This window comes from Punica granatum, chromosome 6, assembly GCF_007655135.1.
Source record: "Punica granatum isolate Tunisia-2019 chromosome 6, ASM765513v2, whole genome shotgun sequence".
Classification (NCBI taxonomy): Eukaryota; Viridiplantae; Streptophyta; class Magnoliopsida; order Myrtales; family Lythraceae; genus Punica; species Punica granatum.
In genome coordinates this window covers 27,340,526-27,356,616 of record NC_045132.1, presented here as the reverse complement: position 1 = coordinate 27,356,616, position 16,091 = coordinate 27,340,526, and the positions used below count along the sequence as shown (strand labels likewise).

The window sequence follows — 16,091 nt, the reverse complement described above, 5'->3', positions numbered from 1 at the left end:
AGTTAAGTAGTATTAGGAAATTTTCCAAACTACTTGTAATTTTCAAGTTATCTTCTCTCAGTGGAAAGTTGATACTGCATGTAAGAATATTGACCCGGAGTTATCAAACTGACCAATTATCTCTTAAACATGTAATTGGATTATTTAGAGAAAGGGAGAGATCTTCCACTTGATGGTCACATAGAAATAATGACTTTTTGATCTCATCAATAATATTTTTTTGGGGAGGTGGAGATCTCAATCATGTCAAAAGTTAAAACTGGGAAATCGACGTCTCAGTTAATTATGTGTGCGCTAGCTTTTTGTTTGTACCTCAATAAATTGCTTGTGAAGATAATTGGTTGATGCTAACGTTGTTGGGAAAGGATAGATATGCAAGAAACTAAACCTATCGTTTGCATGCTGATCTTAAGACGCGAGCGTTTTTTTTCCTATTTTCAAACATGATTAAATTTCGTCTTGGGTAAAAGAGGATGATGTTATTTAAATTTATGATCAACGTAGCGGATTGCAGATTAAATTATTACTATACATGTAGACAGGGAATTCATTGGTGAACACTGTTTTAGATCCATGATAAGATGGGTATGGTTGAATAAATCAAAGGTTTGGCAATCATATTCAGCATGCACTTTAAATCTTCTTCTCTTTTTTTTTTTTTTCCTTTTTATATATAACTTTTAAATCTTCTTTTTTCCCCCCCTTCTTTTATGTATAACTGGAGTAATGTGTGCAGTGTGGAAGCTCTGGATTTAAGCCGCTCAGCTCAGCCCAAAGGCCAATTCATCAGCTAGGCTCTGTCTGCACTTATATTGGCCCGGCCGGTTTCACACCATGCAATGGAGAGGGAACCCAATCCATTCCGGCCTTCCAGTTACTCTTGAAAAACGGGGTTGAATGAGCCTCATCAGATTAAGCTTGTAATGTCGGCCTCAGAGAAAGCAATACATTACCCGTCATGATCTCATATTGTCTAAAAGGTTATAAACCTTGTGAGGCCGTGTTGTCGAGCCTTTCTCTGATCGAGAAGTGAGTATTTAAATGCAAGTGCAAAGGTAAAGTGGGAGAATGCCTGTTCCCAGAGTCAGTTTCGGTCTTGACCTCGGCAGACACTTACAGTTTAGAGTGCCTACGCGCTAATGCATGAAATTGTAGATAGTATTCGCATGTCACTTAAATGAAAGTTGAGCAATCTGTGTATATTTGATTGATTGAATTAATAGAAAGGAACAACACTTATCCAGCAATACTCGTCATGATCCCAAAAGCTCAGGGGTCCATGCAGGGGGGTGAATCGTAAGCTAGAAAACATAATCCGGCCTCAAGTAAGTGCTTTCCCTAGACTTTTGGCACCAATCCTCCACAATGACACAAATTCTTGGTGAGCGAGATGTGCTTGAATGTGGAATTGACCTAATAATTTTGACCCCATTATGTGCCTGAATACAGGCTAATAGTATTAATTTTATCGTCGCCTGACGTTTCTCCTCTTGCAATTTTCTGCTTCTGCATATCTTACCTAATTGAAGCTAACAGCACTCAAATGCCCTTAGGAAGAATTAGGCTATGGAATCATTCTTAAGTGAGAAAGCTACAAGCACAAGGCTACCCCGGAAATAGTTTTGAGGTTCTTGCAGACAACACGAGAGCAAAGTCTCGCATCCTGAAAGTTTACCAGCTCTAGAAACACCTCTTTTCCCTAGTTTCTGTAACAAGCGCACAAAGTTCGAAAGGCTAACAAGTAAAAAGTTGGGCAGTTGCTGAATCTCCTCTTTCAATCACTCAGCAAAATTGTCTTACAGTTGAAAGAAAGAAAAATGCCAGCATGGTCCGCTCATGCAAGTGCTTAAATAATGCCAATCTTGTTTGCCACGTCAAGGGCATCATAGTCCGGTGTCAACCTCACATATGCCTTCTTGGTCCCATCGGGCCTGGAACACAAGCAAATGAATGACATATATTCTTAGACGTTACATGTAAAAACAAGAATCTGGAAACCACGATTACATGAAAAGGCTATATCAAGTGCTTAAGAACTAGTGCACCATGTATTACACAATAAACAGATGAAGGAAAGGGAAGGATAAAGAAAGATGTTTAATTTTCTAAACGAGGCAACAATCGAACAATCAGTTAAACATGTCTTTTGATCTTAAGAATCAAGTGACGTCTAATCATTAAACAAAGTGCAGTTCATATGTTAAATTCCACCAGAGCAGCCATAAGATAAAGGTATCGGATCATCATCATTAATCGAGTAGGCATCAGGATTTTACCTTATCAAAGTATTCACTTTCTTCGCCTGTATCTCATACATCTTTTTGACCGCATCCTTGATCTTCTTCTTGTCTGCACGGATGTCCACTATGAAGACGAGGGTGTTGTTGTCTTCTATCTTCTTCATGGCGGATTCGGTGGTGAGGGGATACTTGAGGATCTGGTACTGGTCGAGCTTGTTCCTCGGAGGAGCACTGATACGAGGATATTTTGGGTTCCTCTCCTTCTTCAGTGTCTTTGGGCGGTGGAATGTGACCGACGTGCGGATCTTCTTTGCCTTCTTCTTAAAGGTTGGCCCCGATTTCACCGCCTTAGCAGCCTTCAGAGCCTGAGCCTTTGGATCGGCTTTCTTTGTGTTGTCAACTGCAAAGGGGAACAATATACACCACCATAATATATCAAGCGACTAATATAAATTTCACAAACTGCACAAAAACATAAGCGGCTCTCTCAACTTCCTAATGGGGAGATTCTCCAAAGCCATGAGGTAAAAGGACAGAACACGGCAAAAGTACCAAGTTAACAATCGTCAAGCGAAGAGTTCAGCTAAGAGCAGACTAATTTAATCTTCCAAGTTCTGAACTCAGTAAGAGAAAGCTCTTAGGATCAGTTGTAGAACAGAAATAATTCCTTTTAGCACCACATTTACTATATCTAGATCTCCCATGCATCTCCCCAGTATTTGCTGAAGCCAAATGGAATTAAACACCACGATCAACCGGCTATTATAATATAACAGCAGATTATTAGCTTATCAAAACAGAAGCAGGTGTCTGCCATAAATGAAAAAATCATGTGAAAAAACATAATCTTGTGTAAGAAATATCCACTAAAATTAATTAAATCATAAAGAAAAGCTTCAAAAAGATGATTTTGGGCACCCGTTTGAGCTCATTTCAGCTCTAATGCCAATCAAATCAAATGTTCTAATAATTCCATTAAAACTAGAGCAACTTGAAGATAATAAGCACGCAATAGTGAGCTCGTTGCATTATATAACCGTAACGACGGAATACCTTTGGCTGGAGACATTGCGGCTGAACAGGAGCACTGCCTCTATGTCCTTCCAATTGCTAGAAGCCCTGAACGCCACAAACGGGAACAAAAGCATACACATCAGCTTCCTTTTGACATATGGACCGCGAAAATGAGAGGATACAATGCGCCATTATCAATTAAAGCTGAAATTCCGTCAAAAGAGGGTTGTGTTTGTGCGCAGTGTTAGCCGTAGACGGGGGGCGGGAGAGATACCTCCGGTGCCGACGAGAAGTAACAAAGGCGTCCGCCGTCTCTAGGGTTTTGGGATGGACGGGAAGGGGTCTTATATCAAGAAGGCCCCGAATTGAGTGCGTAAAACATAAATGAGGTTAGGCCCGTGAAACTTTAGCCCACGGACCGTTGGGTTGTGTTTGCTCGGCTTCTGGTTTATCGTGATCGCGGGGTCCATTTTCCCTGGTTCAGTTCACAGTCAAAGGACAAGTATTGAAGATAACCTCAGATATACAATTGAGCATTTATCCCCAGCAGTGCAATTTGTGTCAAAGGACAACAACTTGGATCACATCAATGGTGACCCTATAAAGGAATTGTATAATTTGTGTACACATGAATGGACCAATCAACCATCTCCGATCCCGTGTTTGGATTGGCTCGCCCAACCCCCCCCCCCCCCCCCCCCCCAAGGAATCAAAGCGATTCTCGATTTTGAGCATCTCTTCACTCTTTTCAGGTACAAACTATCTCGCGGCTGCGGAAGCAATGCCATATGTAATAACCTTCACGAGATTTTGGGTGGCTCGTCCTTACTTTTTCCATCCGGTTTGATCAATCCCGTAATTGGACCTTGGATGTCGGACCCATATATGTGGCCCATTTTGGTCCTTTTTGCTTCCAAGTATCTCTTGTTCTCCTCTGTTATTGGCGTCAGTACTGGAACCCGGCCGATAACGGCCAAACCATAGCCCTTTAAACCAGTGAACTTGGCTGGATTGTTCGTCATCAGCCTCATCGTTCGAACTCCAACGTCCCTCAGTATCTGATCACGGAAAACTTGCAGTTATTAAAACTTACCATTCAACTCACCATAGCTAAGTCGATTTGGTACGCTGTTTGATTCTGAACTTTACATGTATAAACAACGAGCGGCGTAAAGCAACATACTAGACACATCTCGAAGAAAGTTTACTGGCAGTTTCTTACCTGAGCACCAATACCATACTCACGGGCATCGACAGCTAATCCAAGTTCAATATTTGCCTGGACAGTATCGTGGCCTTGATCTTGCAGGTTATAGGCCTGCAGCTTGTGGCCAAGACCAATCCCTCTGCCTTCATGGCCCCGGAGATAAACAATGGCTCCTCGACCCGCTTGCTCGATTAATTGCATCGCCAAATCTAACTGATTCCCACAATCACAACGAGCTGAGCCGAATATATCGCCGGTCAGACATTCTGAATGAACCCTTACAAGCACATTTTCCCCGTTGCCAATGTCACCCTGGAAAGTCAGAGCAACTACGAACCTTGAAGTGGTTATTATTATTATAGACCAGACAAATGAAGTAGCACCTGTATAGAAGGATTACTTTTACGATAGCTATGTGTTCTGTGCCATCGAGCTTTGAGCGGTAGCAGTACGCCTGAAATAATCCCCATGTAGTAGGCAACTGTGATATAGCCGTTCTTTCGACCAGTTTTTCTCTCTTTCTCCGATATCTGAGGGGGGAAAAGGCTGTGTTTGCACCCAAACTAGTAGCGATGATATGTTATCAACGTATAACGGAGCTATATATTGAAAGTGGATGCCTTACCTGATCAAATCAGTTATTGAAACTAACGGAAGGCCATTCTCTAAGGCGAGCTTTCTTAAGTTTGATAACGTGGCCATTGACCCATCCTCTGGCTCGAGGATAGCTGTAAGAATAGATACTGGTCTAAGGCCCACAAGCACGACTAAGTCGATGGAAGCCTCAGTGTGGCCTGCTCTCCTTAGAACTCCGCCGTTCCGGTACTTGAGGGGAAACACATGGCCTGGCCTTCTAAAGTCCTTTGACTTCGAGTCGGGAGACGAAAGGGCGAGCACGGTCTTTGCTCTATCATTAGCAGAAACCCCTGTTGAGGTTCCGACTTTTGCATCCTGTGCAAGGAAAAGGTACATATGTTCAAATCACCTTGGGTAGCATGTATCGAAAACTTCAAGGCTTCATGACTTTTGAAGCTGTGTTTCTCTATGAAAGCATGAAACATTTGTCTTTGTTTCGCAAGTAAATCGAAAAACGATGCATGCGGGTGTTTCAGCGCTCCCTGAATTAATCTGCAATTTACGTACCACAGTTATCGTGAATGTTGGAGCAAAAGAATCTGCATCTTCGTTTTCCGGGGACATGAGAGGAAGTTTCAGTCTCTCGAGATCCTCCTCCTTCATTCCGACAGAGACTATTCCTGAACCGTGCTTCACCATAAATGCCACATCTTGAGGAGTTACGAGAGAGGCTGCCATGACAAGGTTCCCTTCGATGTCTCCATTTTCATCATCTACAACTATCACAAACTAAACGTTGTGCAGCAGATGGTTAAAAATAGCTTATGCTTTCACATTATTCGCGATAACAATCAGTATCTAATGCGATCTTTAGTGCAAAGAAAAGAAGACATTGAGACTCAGGCGTTCAGCTCAAAACTCGGTCCAATTGGAATGGCCATTCTCATTCAGTCATGTCCCGTTTTGAAGTAGAGAGCTAAGTAATGGCAGATCCTAACCTTCCCCTGCCGGAGAGAATTTAGCGCCTGCTCGATCGAAGAATACCCCTCAGAAGGGCAGTCAGGATCACCCTCAGCATCACTTACGAAGAAATCGATGGTTTCCTGGGTAATCTCAGCATCAATTGTCTTGAACGGAGCTGAAGCAGACTGGCCAATGGCAGCCAACGGGGAACCATTTTCACTTCCCCTGAGAGAACTTTCATCCGATACGTTTCCGGCACCAGTTCCGGACAATCCTAGTGCCCAGCAACTCGTGTTAAACCATTGCTTCCTGATCACCCCAATGCCTGTACTCTGAGGGGCAGCCAAAAATCCATAGTGAACCCTGCCAAAAAAAAAAAGAAAAGGGTTCCTTGAACACATGATATAGTATCACCGCATAACAACCATGTTCACCTCATTACTAGCTGAATTCCCAGGCTATTCCTTTTCTCATCATGTTCATCCTATCAGAGTCAATCCTCTATCTCAAAATGCCAATTTCGTCCCTTTCCCGTATATTAGAGTGAAGAAAACTCGGTAACTGGTGTTCATCATCAACCTTTCGGGTGGAACTGGAATGACATGTCTTTGGTTTGGGAGTCCTAACTCCCGTGTGACAGGGTACATAAAACTACGCCGAAGTACCGGTCCAAATTTATCAGGAACTGTACAACTTAATCCAGCAAGCAACAGACAATTCGCACGAACAAGACATAGATACACGCGGGGATTAGAAGCGATGGGGGGAAAAATTGGGTACCTTGAGCTGATGATGAGGCGTGGAAAGAGAATGCATTCCATGAATCAGAAACGAGGACCGGAAACAGGGAAAAACTGGTGATTTTCTCTGGTTGGTTTTTGGCTCCATACTCTGCAACTGTTACATGCAGTATATAAAGAACCAAGGACAACCTTGAGTTTGGGATTATGATGGGACAGTACAATCTTCCGTTATCCATATAGGTTCCTTAACAGCAGGCGTACGGAGGACTCCAACCACAGACCAGACGTCCCCTATTTTTCTTTGTTTCTTCGTTTTATTTTTTTTATTCTCTCTCCCGCCATATAATGACACTTGCTCCTGATGCTTGGCAATATATGGTACAATCCGAGCCACGAGTTATACCATTATTAAGCTCCAAAAATTCAGTAACATCATATCCTCCAGCTATCGTGATCCACACAACAACAAAAAATACAAATACAATGTATATAATAACTGATACTACCTCGCATTTCCGTGAAATAGCCTTGCCCATTTGTAGATAGTTGTGCCAAAATCCATTGGTCTCAGTAGCTAATAGAAGGCCCAGGCATACCGAGAAAATGCTCAAAGAGAGGTGACTCATTCGTATAGATGAATAACAACCGATCAAAGTGTTTGAATGTGGAAATTTGTGAAACCAATATCGATTAAGCATTCTGATTAGGACTTCAACGAGTAACACTCACTCAATATTTGCTCGGAGTACACCACGGAATAAATGAATGGAACTCGGTCCTATAGTTCTGGCGGTCTTTGGGCCTTCAAGGATCTAAGTATCGGACCGATGGGGTCGGATGAAGCCCTTTTGTACCTCACCCTTTACCAGTTTTGACTGATGGAAAGAGAGTCCAAGAAAGGCACAATTTCATAATATCAATATGCACACGAGTTTACGAGAATATTTCCCCTGTCTGATTCGTCCTTTCCACAAAAATGCAGAGTGATAGTCAAACTGGAAGCTGACGCAGCAGCATTCCCATTTTACATATATATTTTTTTCGGTTGATCCATTTTACATATTTCATTATAGTAAAGTATTATTTATTTTCTTGAGAAATAATTACGTGGACATGGTCTTCCATGTCAGAAACGTACACAGCCAATAGATGAGAGACGTGTGATAATTGCCCACTAACCGAGGAAGAGAGGGTGGGTTTACTTTCGAATTTCCCAGAAAAGTCGACGCAATTAAAGGTTGTGACCGGGGCCCTTATCACACGCGTCGTTCACCTACTCGCTGTGTGCATTGCTGATATGGAGGACTAAGTCCACGCAACCATTTCTCTATTTTCCTTAATTCAGCTCCTGAGGTCCGGAAAGGAGCAATTAATTAAAAGAGAGCGGAGATTGTCGCCGGCGAACAAGACAACGGACGGAGGATCGGAGGCGGAGCGCAAGAAGACGGTCCCTTCCTTGTCAGATTCCGAACAAAACCCCCCAAACTCTTGGCTGACTCCTCAACGCTGCTTTAAGGAACGGAACATTAATTGATCTTTTTCCATTGCTTTGAGGTGCTTCAGTTTGAATCTGAGCTGGTTTTGGTCTTTGGTTGCCTTATTGGAGAGTGTGAGAAGTGCATGGGCCATGGCGGAGGAGCCGACGGTTGGCGAAGATAGCTGGAGCAGGTTATGGCGAGGCATTTTCGCCGTCACAGGCATCATGACGACGCTCGTCATCTACGGTGTTCTGCAGGTCCCTTCTCTACGTCTCCCTTAGCCTTTGCTTCCGTTTCGTCTTTTTTGGTTCACATCTGTTATCAGATTCTGGAATCGAACCTGACCTGCTAAATTAGTCCACGATTTGGTTGGTGATGCCGATGGGAGGTTAATTGATTGCGGCGTCGTTAGTGGAGATGATCCTTCATCGTTTTGAGTGCTGTATCATGAAACCTTTAGCTACTTCGGAAGAAGATCTTAGTCTTTTGCTTCGTATTAGTGCCTTCACCATTGTCTTCTGCATTTTGAGGGGCTAAGTGTGCTGCAGGAAAAGAACTGATGAGGAAGCTTGAGCAAGCGAGCAAGCTTCACCAAAGCTAGTAGTTGGCAAAGCTGTATGGTTGTGATTAAAGTTTTCTGATGCTACTAGACATTAAGAAGCCATTGGCAAAGCTTCATGGTTGTGATTAAAGTTATATCGTCTGGCTGATAGAAGTCTCTTGATTATGTTTGCTCGCAAGACATCGATGTTTTAGATTCCAAGATCATCTGTGATACACTAAACTTAAGGTTCTTTGTTGGCTTTGGAGTTGATTAAAGTTCATTTGTGCAGGAAAAGATCATGAGGGTACCTTATGGTCTAAACAAGGAGCCTTTCCGGTATTCACTCTTCCTTGTTTTCTGCAACCGCATCACAACATCTACAGTTTCTGCAGCTGTTCTACTGGTAAATTGCCACTACGACATCTCTTCATGTATCTTCGTGAGGGAGTAGAAGCTCTTGTAGGAGCATCGGTTACATTGCAGAAGTTTGTCGTTATGCAAATTTCATGTAAGGAGAGATAAACTCCTGAATATTCAGTGCTAGTAATGTGCGGTAGTTTTGTTTCCTTGCATCCAAACATTGTAAAGTTGGTTGTTGATACTAACCTCTTTTGTAGGCAAGTAAGAAGGCCTTGGACCCTGTTGCTCCTATTTATAAGTACTGCCTTATATCAGTATCAAATATACTAACCACAACATGTCAGTATGAGGTAATCTGCACCTTATTTGTACCATCCACCAAAGTCTCTACATAATTAAATATTCTTTTTCAGATTAGCAGCCATCTTCTGTATGGAAAGTTGAATGAAGAACTTTGGTTGTGCCTCGTGATAACATGAGCTCTTTCTGACTGCCTATGCTTACTGCAGGCTCTAAAGTATGTCAGTTTTCCTGTTCAGACACTAGCAAAGTGTGCGAAAATGATACCTGTTATGGTAAGCCAGCGGGAAGTTTTTTATATGGATCATTGATATATATAGACTGCAGCATTCTTTTGTGAAATTATTTTAGTATCTTAGCTTTAAGATGATCCTGTCTTTACTGGACCAGTTACCTTTCTTTATGTGATACCTGCCAACACCATGCGAGTCATAAAATAGGTGCCACATAGGCCCACTCCCACATTTATTGCTTGAATGCCATTAGAGTTTAAATGCACTTTGATTGACCACTTGAGGTTGCTTAATTATTATTTTTTTAACTTTTTTTTTATTGTTGGCCAACAGTTTGCCTAATTCATTCGGCTTGGTGTGGATCAATGACAGGGCTCAGCCACACTAAGCTAACTTCCGTAGATTGCAGTTATTGCTAATTTATAAATCCAATTCTACAAACCTGTTATTGTATCTGCTGAAGCCTTTAGTTTTTATCGATATATATATTTTGTATCTTTGTGGTTATATGATTTACATGGACTTCCTGCTGTCAAAAACTCAAGTTGAGGTGCCTTTTCCTTCTATCTGTTGAAGTACTCTCTCTTCCTTTCATGGAGGGTACTTTCATATGTTTGTCTAAGAAAGAAGGAACCATGGTCAACATACGATTCCCATGGCAAATAGTCCACTTTATTCAATAAATTTGTGTATGCTAAATTCTTGCATTTTCAATTTGATCTTTAGCTTAATAATTGGATTTTTAATAGTAGCTTCTAACCGTAAACTTCCTCTGACAGGTCTGGGGAACTGTTATCATGCGAAAGAAATACAAAGGACCTGACTATTTGTTAGCTTTTCTGGTGACAGTGGGCTGCTCAATATTCATTTTATATCCTGTGAGCCCAGGACCCTGGTCACTAAATCTCTTTTTTACATGTTTAGATTCTGTAACAGATCATCTTACGTTCAGCTCATTTTACAAGTCCTAGTCTAAATGGTTTTTTTGGTATCACTTGTTGATACTGTTATGCACGGGATGTTTTCCTGGTCCAAATAAAGATCTGAAGAAAATTTCATGCGACAATCCTTTGGATTTGTTGATGGTTTAGAACCTGCTCTACTTTTAGTAATTTAACAAAATGCTGAAATGGTTAGTCTTATACTTTTTTCACTTTAGGATGGTACCGACATTAGTCCATACAGGAGAGGAAGGGAGAACACCATCTGGGGCGTTTCCCTGATGATCGGTTATCTTGGGTATCTTTCTCATATCTGTCTCCATCTCTATTAATTTCGTTGCACTACTGTTACATCTTTGGTGGGCTTGAATGCCATGATTACTTTGAGATTATAACCTTCTACTTCTTTGCTATTCAGTTTCTGAATCTCTGATTAATTGGTAGTGCACATCTTCGTACAGGTTTGATGGTTTTACTAGCACATTTCAAGATAAATTATTTAAGGGCTATGACATGGAGATTCACAATCAGATTTTCTACACAACTTTATGTTCCTGTTTTCTCAGTTTCACAGGTCTGTTCCTGCTACTGTGCAAACACTGTCAAATGTTCTTTTGACTCCTCAGTGAATGCATTGCCTTTATTATGTTGATATACAGGTCTTGTATTACAAGGACATCTCATTCTGGCCATTGATTTTGTTTATCGCCATAATGATTGTCTGTGGGACATTGTCATGCTCTCAACAGTAAGTGAAATCTTTCTCCATTTTTCACGACTTGATGGAAAGAGGATTTGTACTAAATATCCCCATGATAGTGAACTTTTTGGCCCTGTCAGGTAGCAACTATTAGTCAATTTTTCATCTCTTACACAATTCGCACATTCGGTGCCCTTACCTTTGCCACCATAATGACAACGAGACAGGTAAAAACAGAAGTAGCCTAAAGAAAAGCATACTCCTCTATCTTTTCTGACGGGTAGCATATTCCTCTATCAATTCATCTGAGTCTAGTTCTGTTTTGTTGCAGCTGGTGAGCATCTTCTTGTCGTGTATCTGGTTTGGTCATCCCCTGAGCTATGAGCAGATGCTTGGAGCTGTAAGCCTCGACGCACAATTTCTTCATACATAAATCTGAGAATATTCTTTTGGTCCCTGATGACAATTTGATGACGTTTATCAGGTCATTGTCTTTGGTGCCCTGTATTCGAAAAGCTTCTTGAGAAAGCAGCCTCAAAAAGCTCTCCCCTCGGTTCAAATGGAAAATGTTCAAATGGAAACTGGATTCGCAGCGAAGTGAATATCTCCGGCAAAACCTTACTCCTTGTTATACTCTCTAACCAGGTAAATTTTTGGAGCCACTGAGAAATCTAAGCTACTCATGTAGTCTGTGACGAGACTGACAGGACAACACTAAAATTTGAGCTGGAGTTCATAATACGGCTCTTTAGGGCGCAACAGCTTAGACTCGGGGACAATGAGATTAAGTTATAGATCGACCGAGGTACAGGGGATTTGGGGTATTGCGTTTTGTTTTCTTTCTGTTTCGTTGTTTTGTGCGAGGTTAGCATTATGTCTTCTGTATCATCTTGTACTCAGATTGATGATGTAAGTCTTCCACATACACAATTTCTTGCTGTTTGGGCTTTTCGGATGTGTCGTGCCTAAAACAGAAGTTTGCTTCTCTTCGATACAAATTGGAATTGGTGGGTCCAATCCCTAACTAATGAAGGGTTGTTTTGTTTTTCTGCTTCGGCCCAGTCCATCTGCCCATTGTGAAGTTGTGATGTATGTATGTATATGTATATGTATATGTATATATATATTATTAAGCCCCAGCCGGCCTCTTTCTGTTTCGGCTTTTTCCATTCAATTATCTTTCATCAACCAGTGATATTTTACTTTTTATCTGTTCGAAAGAAGTCAACGTCAAATCAATATATTAATTATCTGTTGAGGACAATTTCTTTGTTTAAGGAAAAGAGATTAGAAATGATAGCCCGAGTACCATGAGGAGCCCACATTCCTTGCCTCCACGCAAACTGAATCGATCCCTGTCTCTCTTATCTTTGTAAACTAACTTTATTCTCTTCTTCTTTTTTTTTTTTTCGTTATAAGAAAGACTTATAAACTTAATATAATAAAAATTATAATAATTAATAAAGGGATACAAGCAGTTTTACTTAGTATCGAACTTGAAATTTCATATTTTTATGGATGGATATGCATAGGGATGGATAAGGAGGGTTTACCTCCTAAAATCTTGTTGTTCAATAAAATTTTACATATTATTCTTCGATATCTCAATGAAATTGCATATGTTTGTTTCCATTCAAAACTTGATACTCTATTTGCTTTCCTGTAAATCCCACCTTCTTGAACCAAACGGGCAAGTGCATCCATCCCTATATATACATGTAATTAGACGAACGCAATAGCATAATTTATAATAATGATAAATTCAATCAGACAAAGAACTTACGTACTATCGTGACTTTCCCCATTATTGTAGTTTCAAGTCCTTCTGACCAGTATGGATGGTCTCATGGGAATTTGTACTTGGAACAATAAATTATCATATCTCGAGATTAATATATGAACAATTAAAGAAGAAAATTCGTGCAACGAATGGGGATAATTAGCTGTTATATAATACTCGGCCAAAAAAAAAGAAGAGAAGATTAACTCGCCATAAGTGATATTAACATTACATTTTGCTGCATCAGGCAGGGAACATTATTAACCTTCCCAACATTTTTGTCTCAATATGAAAGATTTAAATTCCTAATAATCTCGCAAAATCAGATAATGCGCTTCCAATTATACAGAAATTACGGCAAAAATGGCTGGATTTTTCCTTTTAATTTTGGTATTAAATTAAAATAATCCACATCCCCAATGCGAAGAAAATCCTAACAGTGGTTGCGTTTTATTATTCATTCGGAAACTATTTTTTATTTCATATAGGGAAATTAACGCTATTATTCTGAACAAGTCCTAAAATGCTACCTGAGCTTGCATTTGGATTTTAGGTTGAATAAGTGATCCAACTCGACTTAATTTTGTGTGATGATTGTAAATATTGAAAAATATGTTGATGTATGAGAGTATATATATGTATGAATATATAGATGTGACAGTATATGTGAAATTTATTATTAAAAAAAGTTATTATAAAAGTAAATAAAAAATTTATTATTAAAAAATTGATTATAAAAATAATTAGAAAAAAATATGAGTGAGAAATTATTTTTAAATAGCAGAAAAAATGATAATGATTATATTGTTGAATTTGGGAAATAGTAAAGTTGAATTGAGTAAAATTATTACTTCAAAACAAACAAAACTTTACTTATCACATAAGGGTACGTGCCACTGTGCTATACTCTTTTTTGTCAAAACGGAGGTTTATGGATCTAATACAAAGATAGGCAATAAAGAAAAATAAAGGAACACGTAAGTTCCGCCATAAAGATTGAATATGAAATTTCTTGGTTCCAATTGGCTATATTTTTTTTTTTATTCTTTCTATTTTTTTAACACAGACTTTCCTCTCAACAACATCTTTTATTCCATCTAAAATTAAAGATTACCATTTTTACCCAAAAAAAAACATTAAACATTGTTTTCTCTAGAATGTCAGAAGGGAACAAGCCAAATTTGTGAAAGTGGTTAAGCTATCGTTCCATTGTGGTAAATTAGGTGTTGCACCATTCTTCGGTTTATAAATTTATTAAGAAGAGGCTCAATTAAGAAAAAAATGTGTATTATATTTTTCACATAGAAGACGGTATTAATTCAAAGTTGCAAGAGTATCATATTATTTGAAAATTGAAACAATGTCATAGAATGATTTGAGAAGATAGCTATTTAGCTACTTTTTTCAGTAGATTTTATATATATTGAATGTATCGGCAAATCGTAGAAGGAGAAAAAAGTTCTCAGTTAAAAGTTAAACAACAACGAAACAATATTGGTAATTCAGAACTCATCCCAGGCTCATAACTCAACCCGATTTAGCATTGACATAACAGATAAGTCCTCTAATAGATATTATTTGAAAATTGAAACAACAACATCTACAATGATTTCAAGTTTACAAAAAAGTAAACTTTGACGATACTCCTATAGTTTGTAAAATTTTCAATAATACCCCTCCTTTTAAAAATTAGCCATACATAACTCCTCATTTCGCTAACGTGCCACCAAGAGATATTCACTTTGTCATGGAACTACACAAATTGACCCGTTACCTGATTTCCTTTCCGAAACCAAAATTGACCAAATTTTAGGGGAAAAAAAGTATAAATCGGCGAAAGAATGGGTGGTGTGTGGCTAATTTTGAAAAGAGATGGTGCCGCTAGCCATTTTACAAATTTTAGGGGGATGTCATTGAAATTTAAACAATGATTTTAGATTATTGCTACTTAGCTACTTTTTTTAGTAGATTTTCCTTATGGAACGTATGGCAAATTGCAGGAGGAAAAATATTTTTTCTCAATTAAGCGTTTGTCATAACATATGAATGAGTCAGAGTAAAACGCTATTTCTCTCTGGTGATAGATCCTAAAAAATTCTATTTTTAAAAAAAGTTTTTGACGTAACCTAAAAGATTTTTTCTGATAGATAGATAGATATGTTTAGCTTAACCGTAAAATCTCGCACCTCCGTCACCTTCGCCATCTCCCTTTCTTTTCTTATCTTATAGTTATTAGTTATATTATAAAGAGAAATAAAGGAATGCATAAGTTGCTCTGGTAAATATTGAATATAAAATTTATTTGTTCCAATTAGCTACACTCTTTTGATTATTCTCTCTGTTTCTTTAGCACAACCTTTTCTCTCAACAACATCATTTATGCCATCTAAAAGGAAAAATTACCATTTTTACCCAAAAAAAAAAAACCATTGAACATTTTTTTTTCTCTAGAATGTCAGAAGGGAAGGGGCCAAATTCATGAAAGTGGTTAAGCTATCGTTCCATTGTGGTAAATTAGGTGTTGCACCATTTTTTGGTTTATAAATTTATTAAAAAGAGACTCAATAACAAAAATGTGTACTATATTTTTCATACAGAAGACGGTATTAATTCAAAGTTGCAAGAGATCATATTATTTAAAAATTGAAACAATGTCATAGAATGATTTGAGAAGATAGCTCTTTAGCTACCTTTTATTTTCAGATTGAATGTATTGGCAAATTGTAGGGGGAGAAAAAATTTCTTAGTTAAAAGTTAAACAACAACGAAACAATATTTGTAATTCAAAACTCATCCCCATAACACAACCCGATTTAACATTGACATAACAGATGAATGAGTTAGAGTAAAACGCTCTCTCTCTCTCGTGATAGGATCCTAAAAAGATTTTAATTCTAATAGATAATATTTGAAAATTGAAATAACAACATCTACAATGGTTTCAGGTTTACAAAAAGGTAAATTTTGACGATACTCCTATAGTCTGTAAAATGTCCAATAATACATCTCATT

General features: G+C 38.9%; 3 protein-coding genes across 4 annotated transcripts; 1 reads left to right on the top strand and 2 right to left on the bottom strand.

The window, feature by feature from the left end:
- Window positions 1-1,549: 1,549 nt before the first annotated feature.
- Window positions 1,550-3,669, bottom strand: LOC116211896 (60S ribosomal protein L23a). Its single transcript, XM_031546435.1, has 4 exons — window positions 3,529-3,669; window positions 3,294-3,359; window positions 2,277-2,640; window positions 1,550-1,931 (listed from the first exon to the last, which is right to left on the bottom strand). The coding sequence occupies exons 2-4, from the start codon at window positions 3,307-3,309 to the stop codon at window positions 1,847-1,849; spliced, it is 465 nt and encodes a 154-aa protein (XP_031402295.1). The 5' UTR covers window positions 3,310-3,359; window positions 3,529-3,669; the 3' UTR covers window positions 1,550-1,846.
- A 90-nt stretch (window positions 3,670-3,759) lies between these two features.
- Window positions 3,760-6,939, bottom strand: LOC116211895 (monofunctional riboflavin biosynthesis protein RIBA 3, chloroplastic). The gene is made up of 7 exons (XM_031546434.1): window positions 6,781-6,939; window positions 6,036-6,363; window positions 5,605-5,826; window positions 5,087-5,412; window positions 4,862-4,991; window positions 4,477-4,773; window positions 3,760-4,312 (listed from the first exon to the last, which is right to left on the bottom strand). Exons 1-7 carry the CDS (start codon window positions 6,819-6,821, stop codon window positions 4,055-4,057), a joined length of 1,602 nt encoding a protein of 533 aa, XP_031402294.1. The 5' UTR covers window positions 6,822-6,939; the 3' UTR covers window positions 3,760-4,054.
- Window positions 6,940-8,092: 1,153 nt separating this feature from the next.
- On the top strand, window positions 8,093-12,360 carry LOC116211794 (UDP-galactose/UDP-glucose transporter 5-like). 2 transcript variants are annotated; one of them, XM_031546306.1, is made up of 11 exons: window positions 8,094-8,478; window positions 9,055-9,168; window positions 9,383-9,475; window positions 9,635-9,700; window positions 10,438-10,536; window positions 10,818-10,897; window positions 11,061-11,173; window positions 11,259-11,347; window positions 11,440-11,526; window positions 11,631-11,699; window positions 11,784-12,360. In XM_031546306.1, the coding sequence occupies exons 1-11, from the start codon at window positions 8,371-8,373 to the stop codon at window positions 11,898-11,900; spliced, it is 1,035 nt and encodes a 344-aa protein (XP_031402166.1). In that variant the 5' UTR covers window positions 8,094-8,370; the 3' UTR covers window positions 11,901-12,360. The 2 variants fall into 2 exon arrangements, with proteins under 2 accessions (XP_031402167.1, XP_031402166.1); XM_031546307.1 differs by lacking the exon at window positions 11,440-11,526 and having other exon boundaries at window positions 8,093-8,478.
- The last annotated feature ends 3,731 nt before the right edge of the window (window positions 12,361-16,091 follow it).